We start from the raw sequence: 16,462 nt of genomic DNA on the forward strand, positions 1-16,462 counted from the left end.
GTTGAAGGAAATGATTAAAACTCACCTCAGAGCATTTGGAACTAACTCAGCTCCAGAGAAGGTCATTAGTTTTGAAGATCTAGAGTTGTCTGGACTCTTTGAAGCTTTACACTATTGATTCTTGTGTTGAATTTCAGATTTTTCTTTCAGTAGTCATCAGTTTGTAGAAGCTAGTGCACAATAAGATTATAAAAAATTTCTAAAACGTTAAATAATTCATCAGTATTTTTGGAAGATACTATTAGTGATAAGAAAATATTTATAAAAAAGAAAGAGTAAATCTTCCACTTTTTTAACAGAAATCAAAAAAAAAAAACTGTGGAATATATAATTCTTAGAAATAATACAATCTCTCAGAAGAAATGGTCATTTCTAAACTTGTGTTAAAGATTTTGTTGTGCTCTTAGAAGTTTTTTGACACAAGGGTTCTTTTTTGTTTTTTCCCTTACTTATTTCTCAGTAAGTACTTTAACACAGCAGTTAGGCTGTAAATAAGCTGTAAATAAACTGTAAATTGCCCAGATGAAGAAAGTGTTTACACCCAAGTATTGCTCAGAAAGTTGTCAAGAAATGCAAGATGGATGACATTTACTACCAGCCCTCTGGATTTTTATCTAATAAACTGGATGCAGAAAGAGGCACTTAGCATTTCCTATGTTCTTTTTTTTTTTTTTTGTATATAGCTGTTATCTGGGGCTGTTGTCCTAAATTGCTTTGATAGGAACACAGAAAAGGGTGCAGTGTAGAAAAACCTCTAATCTCTTCAATCTTGAACAGTGAATTGCATATGCAGATTGATAACCCTTTGGTGTAGTGAATGTACTTAGATTTAAAGCAAGAATTTATCTCCTTTTCTTTAGCTGTTTCACAGATGCTAATGGACAATAAAAAAGCAAATACTTTTTCTGACTTTGATAACTACATTTTGTAGTTTGTGAGACAAGTGAGAAGGAGAAGTTTCAAAATGCTAGTGATGCAAATATCTTTATCTTTCTTATATCTCTGAAACAAATCTTCATGAAGGTGTTCTGTATCTGACTGATGTTGCCATATTGATCTGGAAATGTGGCTAGTAACCAATTGTCTCTAGAAAGCACCTGTGGAGTTAAACCTGCCCTCTTACTCATTATGAACCATGTGAAATTATGCTATATTCCCATGTTAATTGTATTATTGAAAAGTTCGTAACATTTTTGTAGTATGGGTTAACCAGTATGACAAATCATCACAGCAGGCTGTCTAGCTTCAAGCTGCAGAAGACAGCACAAAATTTTTCTGCTAGTGAAACCTGGCAAATTATTATTTTTCAGACCCAGATCATTAGAACTTGGGATTTGGTCAAAATTTATCCTTAAGGAATCTTTTCTGATACCCCAAAGGAAAGATCCAACATGATTTTCTCTGTGTGCTGAACCTCTCTCTTCTCTTTGCCACTAGTGGGGCAAAAAGAGATTGTTTCTTGTCTTCTTGCAATTTATGGTTAGCAGGCTTGAAGAAAAGGTCATACTTTATGCAGTCTTAGTGTAGCCTACCTAAAGAACTTCTAGGGAGAAATGCAAATCAATCTCTTTTTTCCCCCTGAAGCTATCTTGCAGTAAAACACCAGCCTTAATGGTTGGCTGCACTCTTTTCTGAGACTGTAAAAGTTACACAAGTGGCTCCCACTAATGTTAGTAGAAACAGGGTGCATAGCTTGAGGACAGATTATAGTCTTTGTCTTGTAGGACATGAAAATAATTGAGACTCTGTTGTCAAGACCTGAGTTTTTCTTCAAGTGCTAATGTGTTTTGGCAAGACACGTCAAAAGTATATCTCATACTGAAAGACACGCATCCTGGGATGTTAGATGGGAACATAGAAAATACACAAGTCACCAAGCAATTCATATCACTTTTGTGATCTCCACCATAGCCCAAAAAGCCTTTTGTTCAAGTGTGTTCAGCATTTTTCAGTTGATAAAAAACATGGTTATCCTTGAGGATGACATCGGTCATCTGTGCTAAGTTGTTATCACTAAAAGAGCTTAAATCACATATTTTTAATAAAATAATTATTTTTTTTTCAAAATAAGTATTAATAAATTTTATGGATAAAAACAATACCCTTATTTTTTTCATTCAGAAAAAACCCAATATTTGTACAGTTTAAAGATCAGTGTGTGTGGATGTTGTTTTTGAATTCAAACCCCCTTTGAAATCAATGAGAGATAAATGTTTAGATATTCTGTTTACTCCTTGAAAAGAATAATGCATTCATAGCTTTAACTCCATGTATATGCATCTCTTATCACTATAGGTTTTTTTGTTTCTGTATTAGATTATTCATGTGGTATTTATGGTACAGAAGAAAACCAATCAGCATTACACTGGATTCTTGGTATTATGCCCTGGAATTAAGAAATCGCTGTCTCTGATTCTGTTCATTCTTTGTCAAGCAGATATTATTTTAAATTTCCGAACAACGTATGTTAGCAAGTCTGGCCAAGTGATATTTGAAGCAAGATCTATTTGTATCCACTATGTGACTACATGGTTTATCATTGACTTAATTGCTGCACTTCCTTTTGATCTTCTTTATGCTTTCAACGTCACTGTGGTAAGTATTAACCCTTTTTTCTGAGTTGTTCTCTTTTTTCAAGAGGGGTTTGTTGATGTGTTTTTTTTTTTCTGGATCTGGAGACTGAAACTAAATTAACTAAAATACTTAGGTGTCTTTTACAGCTTTGTGGTGTATTTTCACCCCTGGATGTACCAACTTTTTAATTCAATTTTCTTTGTTTTGTAAACAGTTGCATCTATGTTAGCTTCATATCTAATTACTCAAATAGAGTTTTCTATGGCTTTTGATCTCTTATGGTGCATAAATTCAGTCCTTAATTTTTCAAGACTCATACATTTTTACTGTAGTAAAGTAAATAATTGTTATGGACAACAGGTTTGTTTAGCCAGGAATCCTCTTTCTCTTTACTTATGGGAATTTTTGTGAAAAAATTACAGCATGATTAATATTTTTTTGTGTGTTCTATCATGCATGTATTGCTTGCAACTGTTGTTGACTTCATATTCAACTCATCTTTTTTCTTTTAGGAATGTAATGACAAAAGCTTTATAATCAGCTTTGAAAATGTTTGTTCTAAAATTAGGTGATGTCATGATTATGATGGGTTACATTTGCCTTGGTTTACTTATGCTAAGACAAAGGTTTTTATTCTGCTAGCCTATTGGATTTTGTAGAGTAAGGATCTACTAAGCAAAATTGCAATAAGCAAAGAAGCAAACAATTCCCTCCCAAGAAGGCAAACACCTCCTGCCCTCTGAATCAGAAGGTTTAATTTTTGAAAAAAAAAAAAACATTGGCAAGTGGTTTCTTAATTTTGTGGATATTTGCCAGAAAAGACTGAGGTTTTCAGCTGTCTACTTCCTAATTCCTAGATTTTGGATCTTTCATAAACAGATGCACTCAATCTTAATTTCATTAAAAGTGAGTCACAGACAAGCACAGAGATGATAGGATAAACACATTTCAGGAAAAAAAAGCAAAACCAAACCAAAAACATAGAAAAACACTAGTCAGGAAGGGTGCCATGTAAGGTACCATGTTTGATTTTTTCATTTAATTCAATTTCCTTCAATGAACTCTCTTTTCATGTCATTATTATGTAAAGAACCATTAATCTCATGCTATTGTAGATGCTCTTTAAAATCTGATAGTTTCACATTGTTCATTGTTTCTTTATAAATGGTGGGTGACCTATACAAATACATTACTGTCTCAGTTTATCCCTTACACTCAAACCAAACAGCCAGCATAATGCTGTTGGTTTAATTGCTATTAATAATTTTCATTAAATTAACCGTGTTTAATTTTCCTGTCAAAGAGAAAATTAAAAAAACTGAAAACAACATTTTTGGCCCCACTGGAAGAACTGATAAGCTTTCCATACTTAATTCCGGGGAAAGAAAGTGCTATCCAATGATCATACTTACAGTTAAAATGGCGCAATGTTAAAAATGCTGCCATAATTTTATTAATACACATCTCCTGTCATACTTTTAAACTTTTTCTCTTAACAAGATCACTGTATGATCCTTGATGGGAATACAATGCCTTACTATATCATATCGTCTTTCATGACAAGACTTGGCAACTGTTAATATAAACCTCAAGACAAAAGTGACTTATCAGCTGTTTCAAGAACAGGGGGAGGTGTTAATCACATGACACTGTTTGCAGGCTTGATGATTTAATAAGTCATTTCCTCATGTCTGTTCTCAGACTTTCACTTCAGCAACTTTCAGAGGTTGCCTCAACAGAACGGTGAGAAGGGGCATCAGGGGGCATCTCACAAAGGACAAACCTTTGGGGATGCTCTAAATTCTGCAAGCTATAGGTATAGTGCCAGACATACCTGTGTATGCATGGCACATATATGCCATGCCCCAGCTGGAGATTGGTGGAGACAGAGTGCACGTAAATGCTGTGGAGTCTTTTGCTATCTTTGAATATGTTTTGAAACAAATAAAAGTGAAACTGTATGAGTTGGCTCTACTGCCTTTACACCCTACCTGGATTCCGCCCTACTGTTAAAATCAGATACTCTTTGGAGGCCTGAGAGCACAGACACATGCCTGCCTATCCTCAGAGCATGCCAAGATCCCAGCTCCTTCCGTCCTTGTGTTCATCTGACAGAAAGGATCCCTTCATTCAGGGAAATTTGGTTTCAAATGTTGCCATAAAAACCAGGCCATTAAGCACTGGTTATAATGACTGAATTGCTCCTTTTTGAGTAGCTATCAGTAGTTGTAGAGCAAGAGTATCATTTTTTGAGGAAAGGCAACTAACCAGGTGGACGAAAAATTATCAAAAATCTCTTCCACTAGTCATTTTTTAAAATGTAGCCCATATCTTCATTCATTCATTTTTTATGTAGGAGACAATTCTTCCAGGAAGAGAATTTCATCACTTGTTTGTAGCAGCTTTATTTTTTGTCAGTACTTCTCAGTATGTGATGGTGATTGAGTTTGTGTTAGTCGCAGATAAAATTTTGTCCCTGTCCTTTTGACAGAAAAAAGGTTAACCCAGCTAGTCTAAAATGATTAACAAAAGGAAAATTTTGATGATTTTATATCTCTGGGCAAAGGAAAATCTATGCAGGCACAAACATGAGTGCTGACTCCTTATTTTGTCTTCCTAAATTTGTGACATAGAAAAAGAAGCTGCCTGATGGCATTTCAGATCTTCCAATGACATACTGGGCACAATACCAGAAGAGTGTTTGGCGTGACTAATGAGAAAATTCAGTGCAATAACACATGATTAATTACATCTGTGTTCAATTTTATGAAGAAATTATTTTGAAATGGGGCAGTCCTTACACCTTAAAATAGAACCTGCTTCCACATTAAAAAGAATATTATGATATACGATTCACTGTCTTTATAGCTTCAGCTTAACAAAAATAATCAGAATTTAGACAAGACTGGTAAGTGGCAGGGCACACATATAATTGTAACAGTCTTTTTACAATTTCTTGTTGGTAGGAATTAAAAAAAACAAAAACAATAATTTCACCAAAGCTATCATTATTTAATTGTGATGTTTTAAAACATAGGCTCCCATGGGAAGGCTTTAATGTGTAGGCCATAACACATATACAACCATTATATACAAAATCATTATACAAATGTTTGTATGTTACTGCTACACCTTGAAGAGTCATTCGTGAATAGGGACCCATTTATGTAATAAGTGCAACAGAACCATGTTTGTTCCAAACAAGCTGATGGGAGAGAAGAAAAGGAGACTTTGGGAAATGAGTTACTGCTGAAACAGAGGCAGTTGATACAGATTCATGTCAGTTAAAGAATAACTATAAATTAAAGTTTTATAATTGTAGTGATATAAACATGGCAATTAATTAAAATATTTTTCAGCCTTCTGCCCTAGATTTGCAGATATTCTTGGGCTTAAGACCACAGACATAACTAATTCTCTGGCACTGCAGATGGAGAATGACTTAAGATGAGGAAATGAAATGCAAGAAATGACCTTGTAAATGTTTGTGAGCTCAAATGTCAGATCTTATTTTAACAATGTATTTTGAAAAAATGACAATTTTGTTGATTTTCTTTTTTTCCTTACTATGTACATGACAAAAAAATGTAAAGGTTCTTGAGGAAAAAAAACACATTAAAAAAGGGGCTGCAAATACTGCCCTTTGAAGAGGCTCATGGGAGAATTACTTATGCACTATCACAACTGTATTGACAAAAAAAAAAATGCTTGTAGATTTCTTATTTTCTTCTTTACAGGTTTCCCACATACTTAATTCCTGAGAGTGGAATATAATCAATGAGTTGTTAAGTCTTTGAACAAATCAACAACACCTGGTGTTACAGAATATATCAGTCACCTCAGATCTAGCTGTTGGTGAATGCTCACCTATACAATTTAAATTTCAGATTATTAGCTTTGGTAACAGAAAGATTGAGCTTCAGGATATTCTGGATTAGCAAAAGCAAAAGGATATTGATTGAGCTGTGTTTTTAGACTTGCTTTTGAGAGAGCTCTTTACTGTGCTGTGGGAGTGCTGTGGCAAGACACCTCAAGTCTGATGTAACTTTCCCAGCTGATGTGGGTATCCTGGATCAACCAGGCCTTAATCCTACTGTCTCATTAATGGAGCAAGGGAAAAAAAAAGGTGACTGTTAATGAAAATAATGGTTAATTAATCTTAGACAAATACATTAAAGCTATTTGGATCCAAATGTGTATATTGTTTGCTAGCTCTGCCCAACAGGTGAAACACAAGCCAAGTACATTCCCTGCACAGGAGTGGGCTGTGCACAATATGATATGGATGTAGCTTGAAGGATGCTCTGGAAGGGTTGGGGTCTTGCAGAGACTGCTTGCTTTATGCTGGAACTCCTCTAAGGCTAGAGCCATGTACTTCATAAACTGATGTATACTTAGGGTCCTGAGCAGATTAGGTGCTGCTTTTGCCTCATGAAATTGAAAGGCAATAATATTTTAGTCAAGAAATTTAAGAAGCAGTATTAAAAGTTTTAATGAAAGCTTTTTTGGACTACTACTTAGTGCAGAGCGGTAAAAAACCCAGGTCTCTGAACACAGGGTTAAATCTCAAGAACAAATATGAGCCTTTTCTAACTTCTCTGCTTTATTGTTCTGCAAAATATCTGTTATTTCTTATTGCCTCTCCCATGCTAAGTTATATGCTGGTTTCATCTCATACACAGTTATATTAGGTCTGCTGTTAGCTGAAGCTGAAAATCATTGTGTACTTGGAGATACTTATTTTGTGGTTTCATATTGCAATCAAATGATCCTTGGACAGTTTGACAGTTGTGTTTCTCTTCTAGAACAGGGAAGAAGAATCCATTTTTCACAAACAAAATTTTTTTAAGATAAATCTAAAAGAAGACTGCATAAAAATACTTTTAAAAACATGAAAGATCTCCTAGTATTTCAAATTTGTTTGGTTTATATCAGAAATTGTAATTATGTATTTACACATCAAAATTTCTCCCTGTTTTTTTAAGCATCTTCTTTGCTGTTCTCTGCTGTGTTAAGATTTAGTCTAGTCAGCCATGCAGCTGAATGAAGAGTGGGCAACATTTCATAGAGCTTTAGAATTTCCTCTCTTGAAACGAGAACTGTGTGATTGAAGGAAGCTGCTGAGAAGCTGTTTAGGTGCTGACAAGTGGTTTTCTCTCCCTGTTCTCTCAGGTTTCCCTTGTCCACCTTCTGAAAACAGTGAGGCTTCTGCGCCTCTTGCGTCTCCTTCAGAAGCTGGATCGTTACTCCCAGCACAGCACAATCGTTCTCACGCTTCTCATGTCCATGTTTGCCTTGCTCGCTCACTGGATGGCCTGCATCTGGTATGTCATAGGGAAAAGGGAGATGGAACAGAATAACCCCCTTACTTGGGACATAGGTAAGTTCTTCCTTCCCACATGTACATATACACACGTGTATTTATCCATAAATTCACGTAAATATATAAAAGTGCATGTATAAGTCACTATTTCAGGTTTTGTTCAAACTTATACCATTATTTAGTGCTGTTTGTAGAGAAAATTAAGAGACCAGCACTCTCTGAATTTCAGGTCAATCTGAAAAGGTGGGTTAAAATAAAAATCAGCTGGAAATAATTTTAGATTTTTAAGAGTGATTTGAAGTTTGGAAAATTCAGGAGCTCTATAGAAAATGGCTAGAGAGACTGTGTAGAAGAACATTTTAGACAACTCATCCTGGTTTAGCAAATTAGGAAAATTCATCAACAAAAACATTCCCTCAAGTGTGCTGATTATTTCTTCCTATACATTGAAACAGATAGGCCCTGAAATGTCTTCCAGTTAAAAACTTCCTTTGGAATTATTGTTTAGAGGATCTGCAGATTTTGGTTTTGCAGAGCAGATAAAGTATTTATCAATGGAATGCTCAGTTTTGCTCCAGTCTTTAGTTTTTACCCCAGCCCTCATTCTGATCTCACTGCTTCACATTAACTCTTCAAATTTTTAGCTTTTCATTTTTCTGTAATGAAACATCTTCCATAAACATAGTTTATCTAAAGGTGAGACAGTTTCCCAAGAGAAAAAATACTTGGTGTGAGGGAAAGAATGCAAACACCTGTGACCAAAGGCTCAGTAGATGCATTCGAACTGCAGATTGCCCGATCCTTATCTGCTTTAATTTCTTTCTTTTCTCTTACCCCTGCTATCATCTCTCTAAATATCACCTAATTAAGATAAATCTAAGGGAAAAATTACAATCATAAAGATGTTTGACCTCAGAGAAATGAGGATGCTGGGTCAGGAAGAGAAAAAGAAGAAAGTCCAAGAAATGTGTGTTTCTAGTTTTTCAGTAAGTTACTTAAAGATTTGTGGAGTCTTCTTATTATTCTAAGTTGATTGTCAATTTGTCTTTTCATTTGTAAACCAAGTCTGTGACCTGCTGTTGAACTCCTTATAGAGACAAACTTCTGACAGAAAAGACTGTAGCTCTAGGGGAGAATACACAAAGAAAGCCCACTGTGCAAAAATTGGTCAAATACCGCTAACAGAGAAACAAATCCAGATAATAATAATAATAATGACAATAATGTCTCTCTGGTGGGAAGTAGCTCTGAAGACACTTTGTCAGCTTATGTAGGCCACAAACAATAGCTGCTTTCAAAGCATTCATTGCAGACCAAATGATGATGATGGGCTGCATCCTTGCTCCCTGGGTAGGGCTGTTGGTAACGCTCCCCATGCTCCCTTTTCCCTGAGGCAAGGCCACATTCAGAAAACTCCCCTCATATACCCTGGGGCTCTTGGCATTTATCACTATGAAAACATTAACCTTCACCCATGAGTTTAGTCCTGTCCTGGGCAGCAGCAGTAATAACCAAATGTCACAACAACCTCACTAGAACCAATCCCATTTTAATTGACATGGAGGCATTTCCAAGAGGTCCCATTTGTGGCTCAGTGAAGAGGGTTGTGTCTGGGTTATCACACACTGATCATCTCCCAGTGGGCTTCCTAGGCTGGACCTGTTCCTTAACAGCCCCTCACCACTAATTTAGCTCAACCTGTGACAATCAGGGGTGTTCCCTGGACAGCTGCAGGTAGTGCTTTTCCACATGGAATGGGCCAAAGCACTAAATGATGTGTGCTCAGACTTTCACCTTCTACATGGAAGAAGGACTTTTCTATGGGCTTAGAGACAGACAACTTTTTAGGGATTTTCTTTCCTAAAGGTGTGAGTTTGCATTTTTGCCTGGAAGGCTGTTCTACCACCTTCATGGATGGTCTCTAAAATATTTAGATGCTATAAATATATAACAAAAATTGCACTGCAGTGACTCCTGTAATGTTCCTACAGGTATTAGTTCTAGAGCTAAGTTAAATAATTTATAGCTTTGGGGATTTGTTTGGATTTTTTTGTTTGGGTTTTTTTAAGTGAAATGGTTTTAAAATGTTAAAGTATTATACACTGGTTTAAAGACAGGAGCTGAGAAAATTCCAGATATCTGTCATGAAGCTGTTTTTTTGAAAGGACTACTCCAACATTACCAAATTTCTGTCTATGTGTCACATATATGAGCAGAAAAATTCGGATTATGTAATTTTTTTCAATCAGTACAAACTGTATTGCTCTCCACATGCAAACTACTTGCTGATGAAACACAATGAAATTAAGTCTTGGTCCTCTGTGTATCTTTTGCCATTCTGGTGATTATCTGTAGCCAGCCTTTCTTTGTCATTTAAGAAAACTTCAAATGACAAGTTCACTACACCTCATAGCATCCACACTGGGGATATTTTGAGGGGAGAATGGTAGGTGTAATTTAGAGTATGAGTGATTAAGCAAAGTAAAATGAGGTCTGGAAATCATAATAAATCATAAGCAAATAATACACACAGGAGAAATCTTGCTTGGAGTATAATTAAGGTAGTATTACTGTAAGACACTGAGGATATTCTGTTCTCCTAAAGGAAGATCTCATCAACTGAAAAATTTGTGCTGTTTTGGAGAGCATGTAAAAGTGATTTCTTACTGCAGGCAAAGCAGTAGAATGTGATCCTTACTAATTTTGATATATTAATACCAGAACTGGAGACTCAAGTTTCCATCAATGCATCATACACAAAATTTATACCAGCTATTAAGAGGCTTTCAAATGGAAAGCATTGAAAATACCATGCAAAAATTATAATTTCTATACATTTTTTTTAATTAAAGGAAATGTGCCTCTCCCTTGGAAATTCTACGTTTTATTCTTCACTAGAATGTCTAGGGTGATGTTCCTTGAAAACTGAGTACAGCATCATGAGTATGAAAGTTGCAATGTGTGAAATAGCTGAAACATAGGAATTGGTTTGTTCTGAGAAAGGAAAATTATGTCTGGAATGAAAATAATATTAATTTGCTTTTTTTTGTTTGCTGCTAGTTTTGGGGGGAGAGGCAGAGGGAGAAAACAAGCTATTAGCTTTTACTTACTCCATTTTGTGCTTCCTCAGAAAGGCTGTAGCACAGATTTCAAGACCGAGGTTTGCCAACACTTAAAACAAACATTTTAAAGCTGCAGTACTGTTAACATAATACTTTGAACCTTGCTGTGCCATCAGATATGCACCATAGCCCAGATCTAGCAGCATTTGCTTCTGTGTATCTATTTCTCTAGCCAATTTAAACAAATGTGGTGCTCAATTTGCATTTGAATTGGGGCAATGGGAGTGATAACATTGTTCCTATGAAAATACCCAGAATTGAAAATGGCTTTTGCTTTGTTCTTACTGGACCTACTTGTAAGACTTTATTTCACTTTTTGTCCTTATTCAGAAAACATTCCCATTGCAAATAATTTAAAAACATGGTTACATTCACAAATTTAGCCACATGGTTGTGCAGTAAAAAAGGTGAAGTGTCTGGGTCTATTACTGATGACCTGTCATGTCATGGGGACATTGGGACATAATGTTAAAAACTGGATCTCTTGCTTAGCTCTAGTATTGCTAGATTTAACTGATTACATGATTTGGAAGACACACAGCATGGGCACTGCTTTTAGATGCTGGAAACCTTTACCTCAGCAGGTTCTCCCATTTTAGGAAAGAGCTGTTCCATGTGCAGCATTTTGACTCTAATGTCTGATAAAACCACGACTCCTGGACGCATCATTCCCACGAACTGGAGACAGTGGTACAGTTCTTGTCCTGCTTTTCCCTTCGAGCATTTTCAGGTCCCTCTCTGTTGCATTTTACTTTGTTCCCCTCATTTGTTTTCTTTGGTGAAACAGATGTCTCCCTGAGATATGGCATGATCTTCCCTGTGACCAGCCTGTAAAAATAAGATTAATTTTCTGTTGGCTGACATGGAGTAGAGGCTAGACTCTGTTTGGGCTCCTGACTGATCCTAACACTCCAGTTCCATTGACTCCCATTTCTATAGTTTAACTGACATCAGATTTAGGCATGGGCTGCTTATTTGATTAATTTGATTGCTGTTTTGTATTAATATATACTGAGCTAATCCCCTTAAAGATCTTATTAAATATGAGAAAATTATTTTTTTACCCGTCTCTACAGGAAACAGATAATATTGAAAATATTTCCTGTTGCTGAGGGCATTTATTCTGTGAGAACCATGTGAGCTGTTGAAACTCAGCTGTCTTGAGTGTAGTGAGGAGATTAGGAGAGGGCCAGGAGTCAGGATGCTGCTTCCTTAGATAATCAAAACTGTCAGGTATAATTTGTGCTACTGTCTCAAAAAAAACATTCCTTCCTGTCCACCAGAAATGTAGCTGCAACTTTTTGTTAGTGCTGCAATAACACAACATTCTGGCTATGGAGGGGTTATCAATATAAAATACAGAAAAAAAAAAAATAACCAGTGTTTTTATAGTTAATAAATGTTTTCTTTGGAATAAGCTTAAAAATCAAGACTGTAATTTGTAATTGTTCTTCAGCTATTTAAATCTTTATTTCAGTTGAATACCTCAAGTTTGATCTCAGGTTTTTACTCATTTTCTATTAGTCTTTTAATATACAGCTCTTTGGAAAACAAGAACTCAAGAATATGAACCACATATTCTGCAATATAAAACTTCCCCCACGCACTTTATCACACTCTTGCAGTCGGAGCCTTTAAAAGGACTTGGATGCTGAGTCCAAGTGAATACCCACAATTAGCTGTCAATGGCAGAGTTTGGTACAGAAAGAGGTGCTCAGCACCTGAGTGGTGCCAGTAGGAAATGCTGAAAATAAGACTGTGCCTTCAGGGCCTTTCACTCAGGTATTGTATGTCCCATGCTGGACTGAAGTGAACAGCCTGAATTCACAAAACTACCTTCCCCGCTGAGTTCTTCAGTAAATTTAGATGCAGGGACAAAGTGAGTGGAAGATTCCCACCCGGTGCAGACAGGAGAGAATCTCCAAGTGTCTTAATCATGTAAAGACTGCGGTGCTTCTGGCCTGATGCAGAAGTTGGCTGAAGTGGGTTTTCCAAAATGCAGGCGTCCTACGTCTTAGATGCAAATTTTAGGTTAAAATCTTGAGCTTAGATTCCGAAATTCTGCCTGAGTCCTTTATGGTCCCCAGCTAGCTTCATTCTTGTCAGAATTTTGTAACTCAGCAACAATATCCATTGAGACATTTACCTGTATTCTCTTGAGTTTCAACAACCTGGAAGTTTTAGTGCCAGGAAGTTTTTCCTAGTTTATGCTAAGAAACCAGAGACAGCTGGTCTTAGTTTTCACAAGGTCTTGAGCAATGTTGCGGGGAATTCTAAAGGTTCAGATTTAAGCATATCCTTGACAATAGATACTTTTGGCATTGATATATTTATTCAGGTTAAAATTCAGTCTATCCACTTTTCAGAAGAAAGACTATTTTTAGGTATGTGTGCATCTTGTTAGCAACCTTACAAGTTTCTGGTGCTCTTAGACCCAGCATAACCATTGGGTAAATAAGAGCAGAAATCCTATCAGAAGAATCAGTGCCATTACTTCTACTCTAGATCAATACAATACATAATTTGTCAGAGCAATAAATAACTTTTGACTCCTAGTGTTTTCATATTATACTAAGTCTCAGAATGTGCTGTAGAAACAAGTAAATATTAATGTATTTTTGCAAAGCAAAATTACTTAAATGGATAGACATGACAGAATACTTGGTATGAAATTTGAGATAGCAGCTTGGTGTTTATTCTCCTTTTCTTATATAAAAATTATTTTCACTATTAATGATCTTAGATCATTCCAGCTTTGTCCCTGTACAACATTTCCTTCTGCTAAAGGATTAAAAGCTTGGGTTTGAATGTGACATCAGCACTTTTTACTAAATCTAAGCATTCAAAATACATTTTAAAAATATGAAAAATAATGATGTTTTTTAAATGTGTGCTTATCAGTCTGCTACTGAACCCTCTGAGACTCATGTTCACAACATAGTCTTAGCAACACTGGTAACCAGGAACTTAGTTTAAGAAAAAAAAACAAAACCTGAGATTTTTTGTGATCACAAATCTCCACGTAGTGGGGCTGCCAGGAAAATCAGCTAACAAAGGACACAAGGTAAAACTGTAGTGCTAAGGAATGATCAGGTTTTGGATCCAGACAATGGAAATGTTTGGTGCATGCAGGTACGTGCACCTACTTCTGTATTCCAGACCTACCTTCTGGAGTTTGAGCCTGGACCTACATCAAAACAGCTTCCAGTGATTTCAACAAATGTTCAGCTTATGAGGAGCTGGTACTAATGAATTCCAACTGGAGTCTTGGGAAGGGCTGCAGCTGGCACCTGCTCTCGTGCTGTCTGGCAGATGGCAAGGTTCGGCACAGGTGTCCAGCACGCCCTGGTCTGCTTTAGTGGGAACAGCAGCTCGGTTTGTTTTGTGGCACTGTAAGAACTAAGTGAATCCTCCTCACTTGGAAATTTCCAAGGATCTCAACCAAGGGAACTGTGTTCTACTGTAAAATATTGGTCTGGTTTCACTGCTCCAAACACACATCCATCAGGTTAGAACTGACACGTGTAGATTTATGAATCCTTGTGCAGAACAAGAAAGAACATTATGCTGACTACACTGCACAGCACATCGTTCTCTAGCAGTGATCAACTGTTCACTTCAGTCTGTCATCTCTCTACCTGAATGTTTGATTTTAATTTCTCTTCCAGTCTGCTTCATTATGTTCTTGATTATAGGCTTTCTTCATTTTTTGTCATTAGTAATTACAGGACCTGTTCCTCTGGAACTATGGTCCTTTCTGGCTTTGAAGAGGCATCTTTAAGAAAAGGAATGTTTAAAATATACTTATGTCATGCATGAGTGCTGGTATCTTCAATTCAGTAAAATTTCAATTCTCTCTTGACCTGGGATACCTGTATTGAAGGTCCATTGTTGTGTGGACTATAAATACCTGTATACTCACCTGTCTAGTTTTTTGGTGGGTTTTTTTTGTGGAAGCAGGGCTGAAAATTCACTTCTAATTAATCTTTGAAGGATATGGTTGATGGTTACCACTCTTCTGAAGTATTTTGGGTGGTTTCTTGCAGCACTATATGAAATAATTAGCCCCTGGAATGTCTTTTAGAAATAATAAATAGGAATAAACTAGACAACCAAAACAAGATGATCACTTTGAAGCTATGAAACTTTTTAAAGTACTCATCCTATGAATGACTATAAACAGTACTTATTACATTGCACAAACTTTGAAAAAGACAAAGATATACCAAAATTCTGAAGCATTATACAGTGATGAAACACTCTAAAGCAGTTCAAACAGAAAATTTTAATCTCAGGAGAATATCTAATATTGGAATTCTTTTAAACAATTTTATTGCTTTTTTTTGATCCTTTAAAGTTTTACTTCTCTGTGAAAGTAATGCTTTTATTTTCCAATATTTGCTTGAGGTTCACAATATCTAGCCTTACTAGAACAAATACAGACAAAATCATTAAAATCATGAAGAAATTAGAATTAATGTACTATGTATTCCAAAACAACCAAAAAGTGTTTATTTAAAGTCTGCTGGATATCTTATCTGAATGATGAAAATAATTCTGGTGTAAAATATAGGCCGAATTTGGAGAAGCTTGTGGTGTGAACTATAAATGAAAGAAATTTTTTTTACTCTAATTGGGTTAGACTTTTGAATAAGGTAGAAATGAGAGAAAGTTCATCTGGCTTTTGAAGAAATCCTATTTGCAGATAAACATAGCTATTCATTATTTTAGTACAATAATAGCAGAGGCACACAGTATTTTCTGTGTCTGTCAGTCTGTTAGATTGGACACAGAGAAATTGAACTGCTGTAAGGGAGTTTTATGTGCAAAACTGTAATCACCAGAACACGTGGGAAGTATGTGTGGAAACCTGTCAGCACATGGTAAAGACCTACACTTACAAATTAAGGTCTTGGAAGGCTTATCTGAAACCCTGGCCCTTCTTTTTTCCTGATTCGTATGTTTTAAAATACATATTATGTAACTAAATATAAACCATAAATCAATATACTTTCTACAGCAGGTTTTCTTTATTAAAATCCCTCATTTCAGACCAGTGTATGGTCTGAAATGGACCATATGGACAAGGTGTAAAAACCTTGTCAGGATTTTAAACATAAATTTATATTTTAAAATATTCATAGAAATTAAATTTGTGGAAATTATTTCATTTTCTATTTGTAAACCCAAAACAGTATTTTTGAGGTGCAGGTGTGTGAAACTAAAATATCATTAATTGAGCTGAACTGAAACATTCCCTTTGCATTTAGATTAACATCAATTTGTATTTTAGCTGCTCTGGGCCTTAGTAAGTCTTCCCTGCTGTTCTTTCCTACAGGCTCAGTTCCTTGATTAAACTGTATTTTCCTTTACACACTGTACTTTGCCTTCTGATTGAACCATTTTAGGCAATCACAGAATACCCCAGGACTGAGACAGCTTA

At 35.9% G+C, this 16,462-nt stretch overlaps 1 protein-coding gene across 1 annotated transcript in view; it reads left to right on the forward strand.

Annotated features, from left to right (window-relative positions):
• The window catches only part of KCNH8 (potassium voltage-gated channel subfamily H member 8), a 118,547-nt gene that overhangs the window by 44,260 nt on the left and 57,825 nt on the right, over positions 1-16,462 (forward strand). Inside the window, exons 5-6 of the mRNA XM_033511900.1 lie at positions 2,438-2,595; positions 7,747-7,954. Of these exons, the coding sequence (XP_033367791.1) occupies positions 2,438-2,595; positions 7,747-7,954 (366 nt within the window). The remainder of the gene's footprint in view (positions 1-2,437; positions 2,596-7,746; positions 7,955-16,462) is intronic.

Source organism: Parus major, chromosome 2 (genome assembly GCF_001522545.3).
Source record: "Parus major isolate Abel chromosome 2, Parus_major1.1, whole genome shotgun sequence".
NCBI lineage: Eukaryota > Metazoa > Chordata > Aves > Passeriformes > Paridae > Parus > Parus major.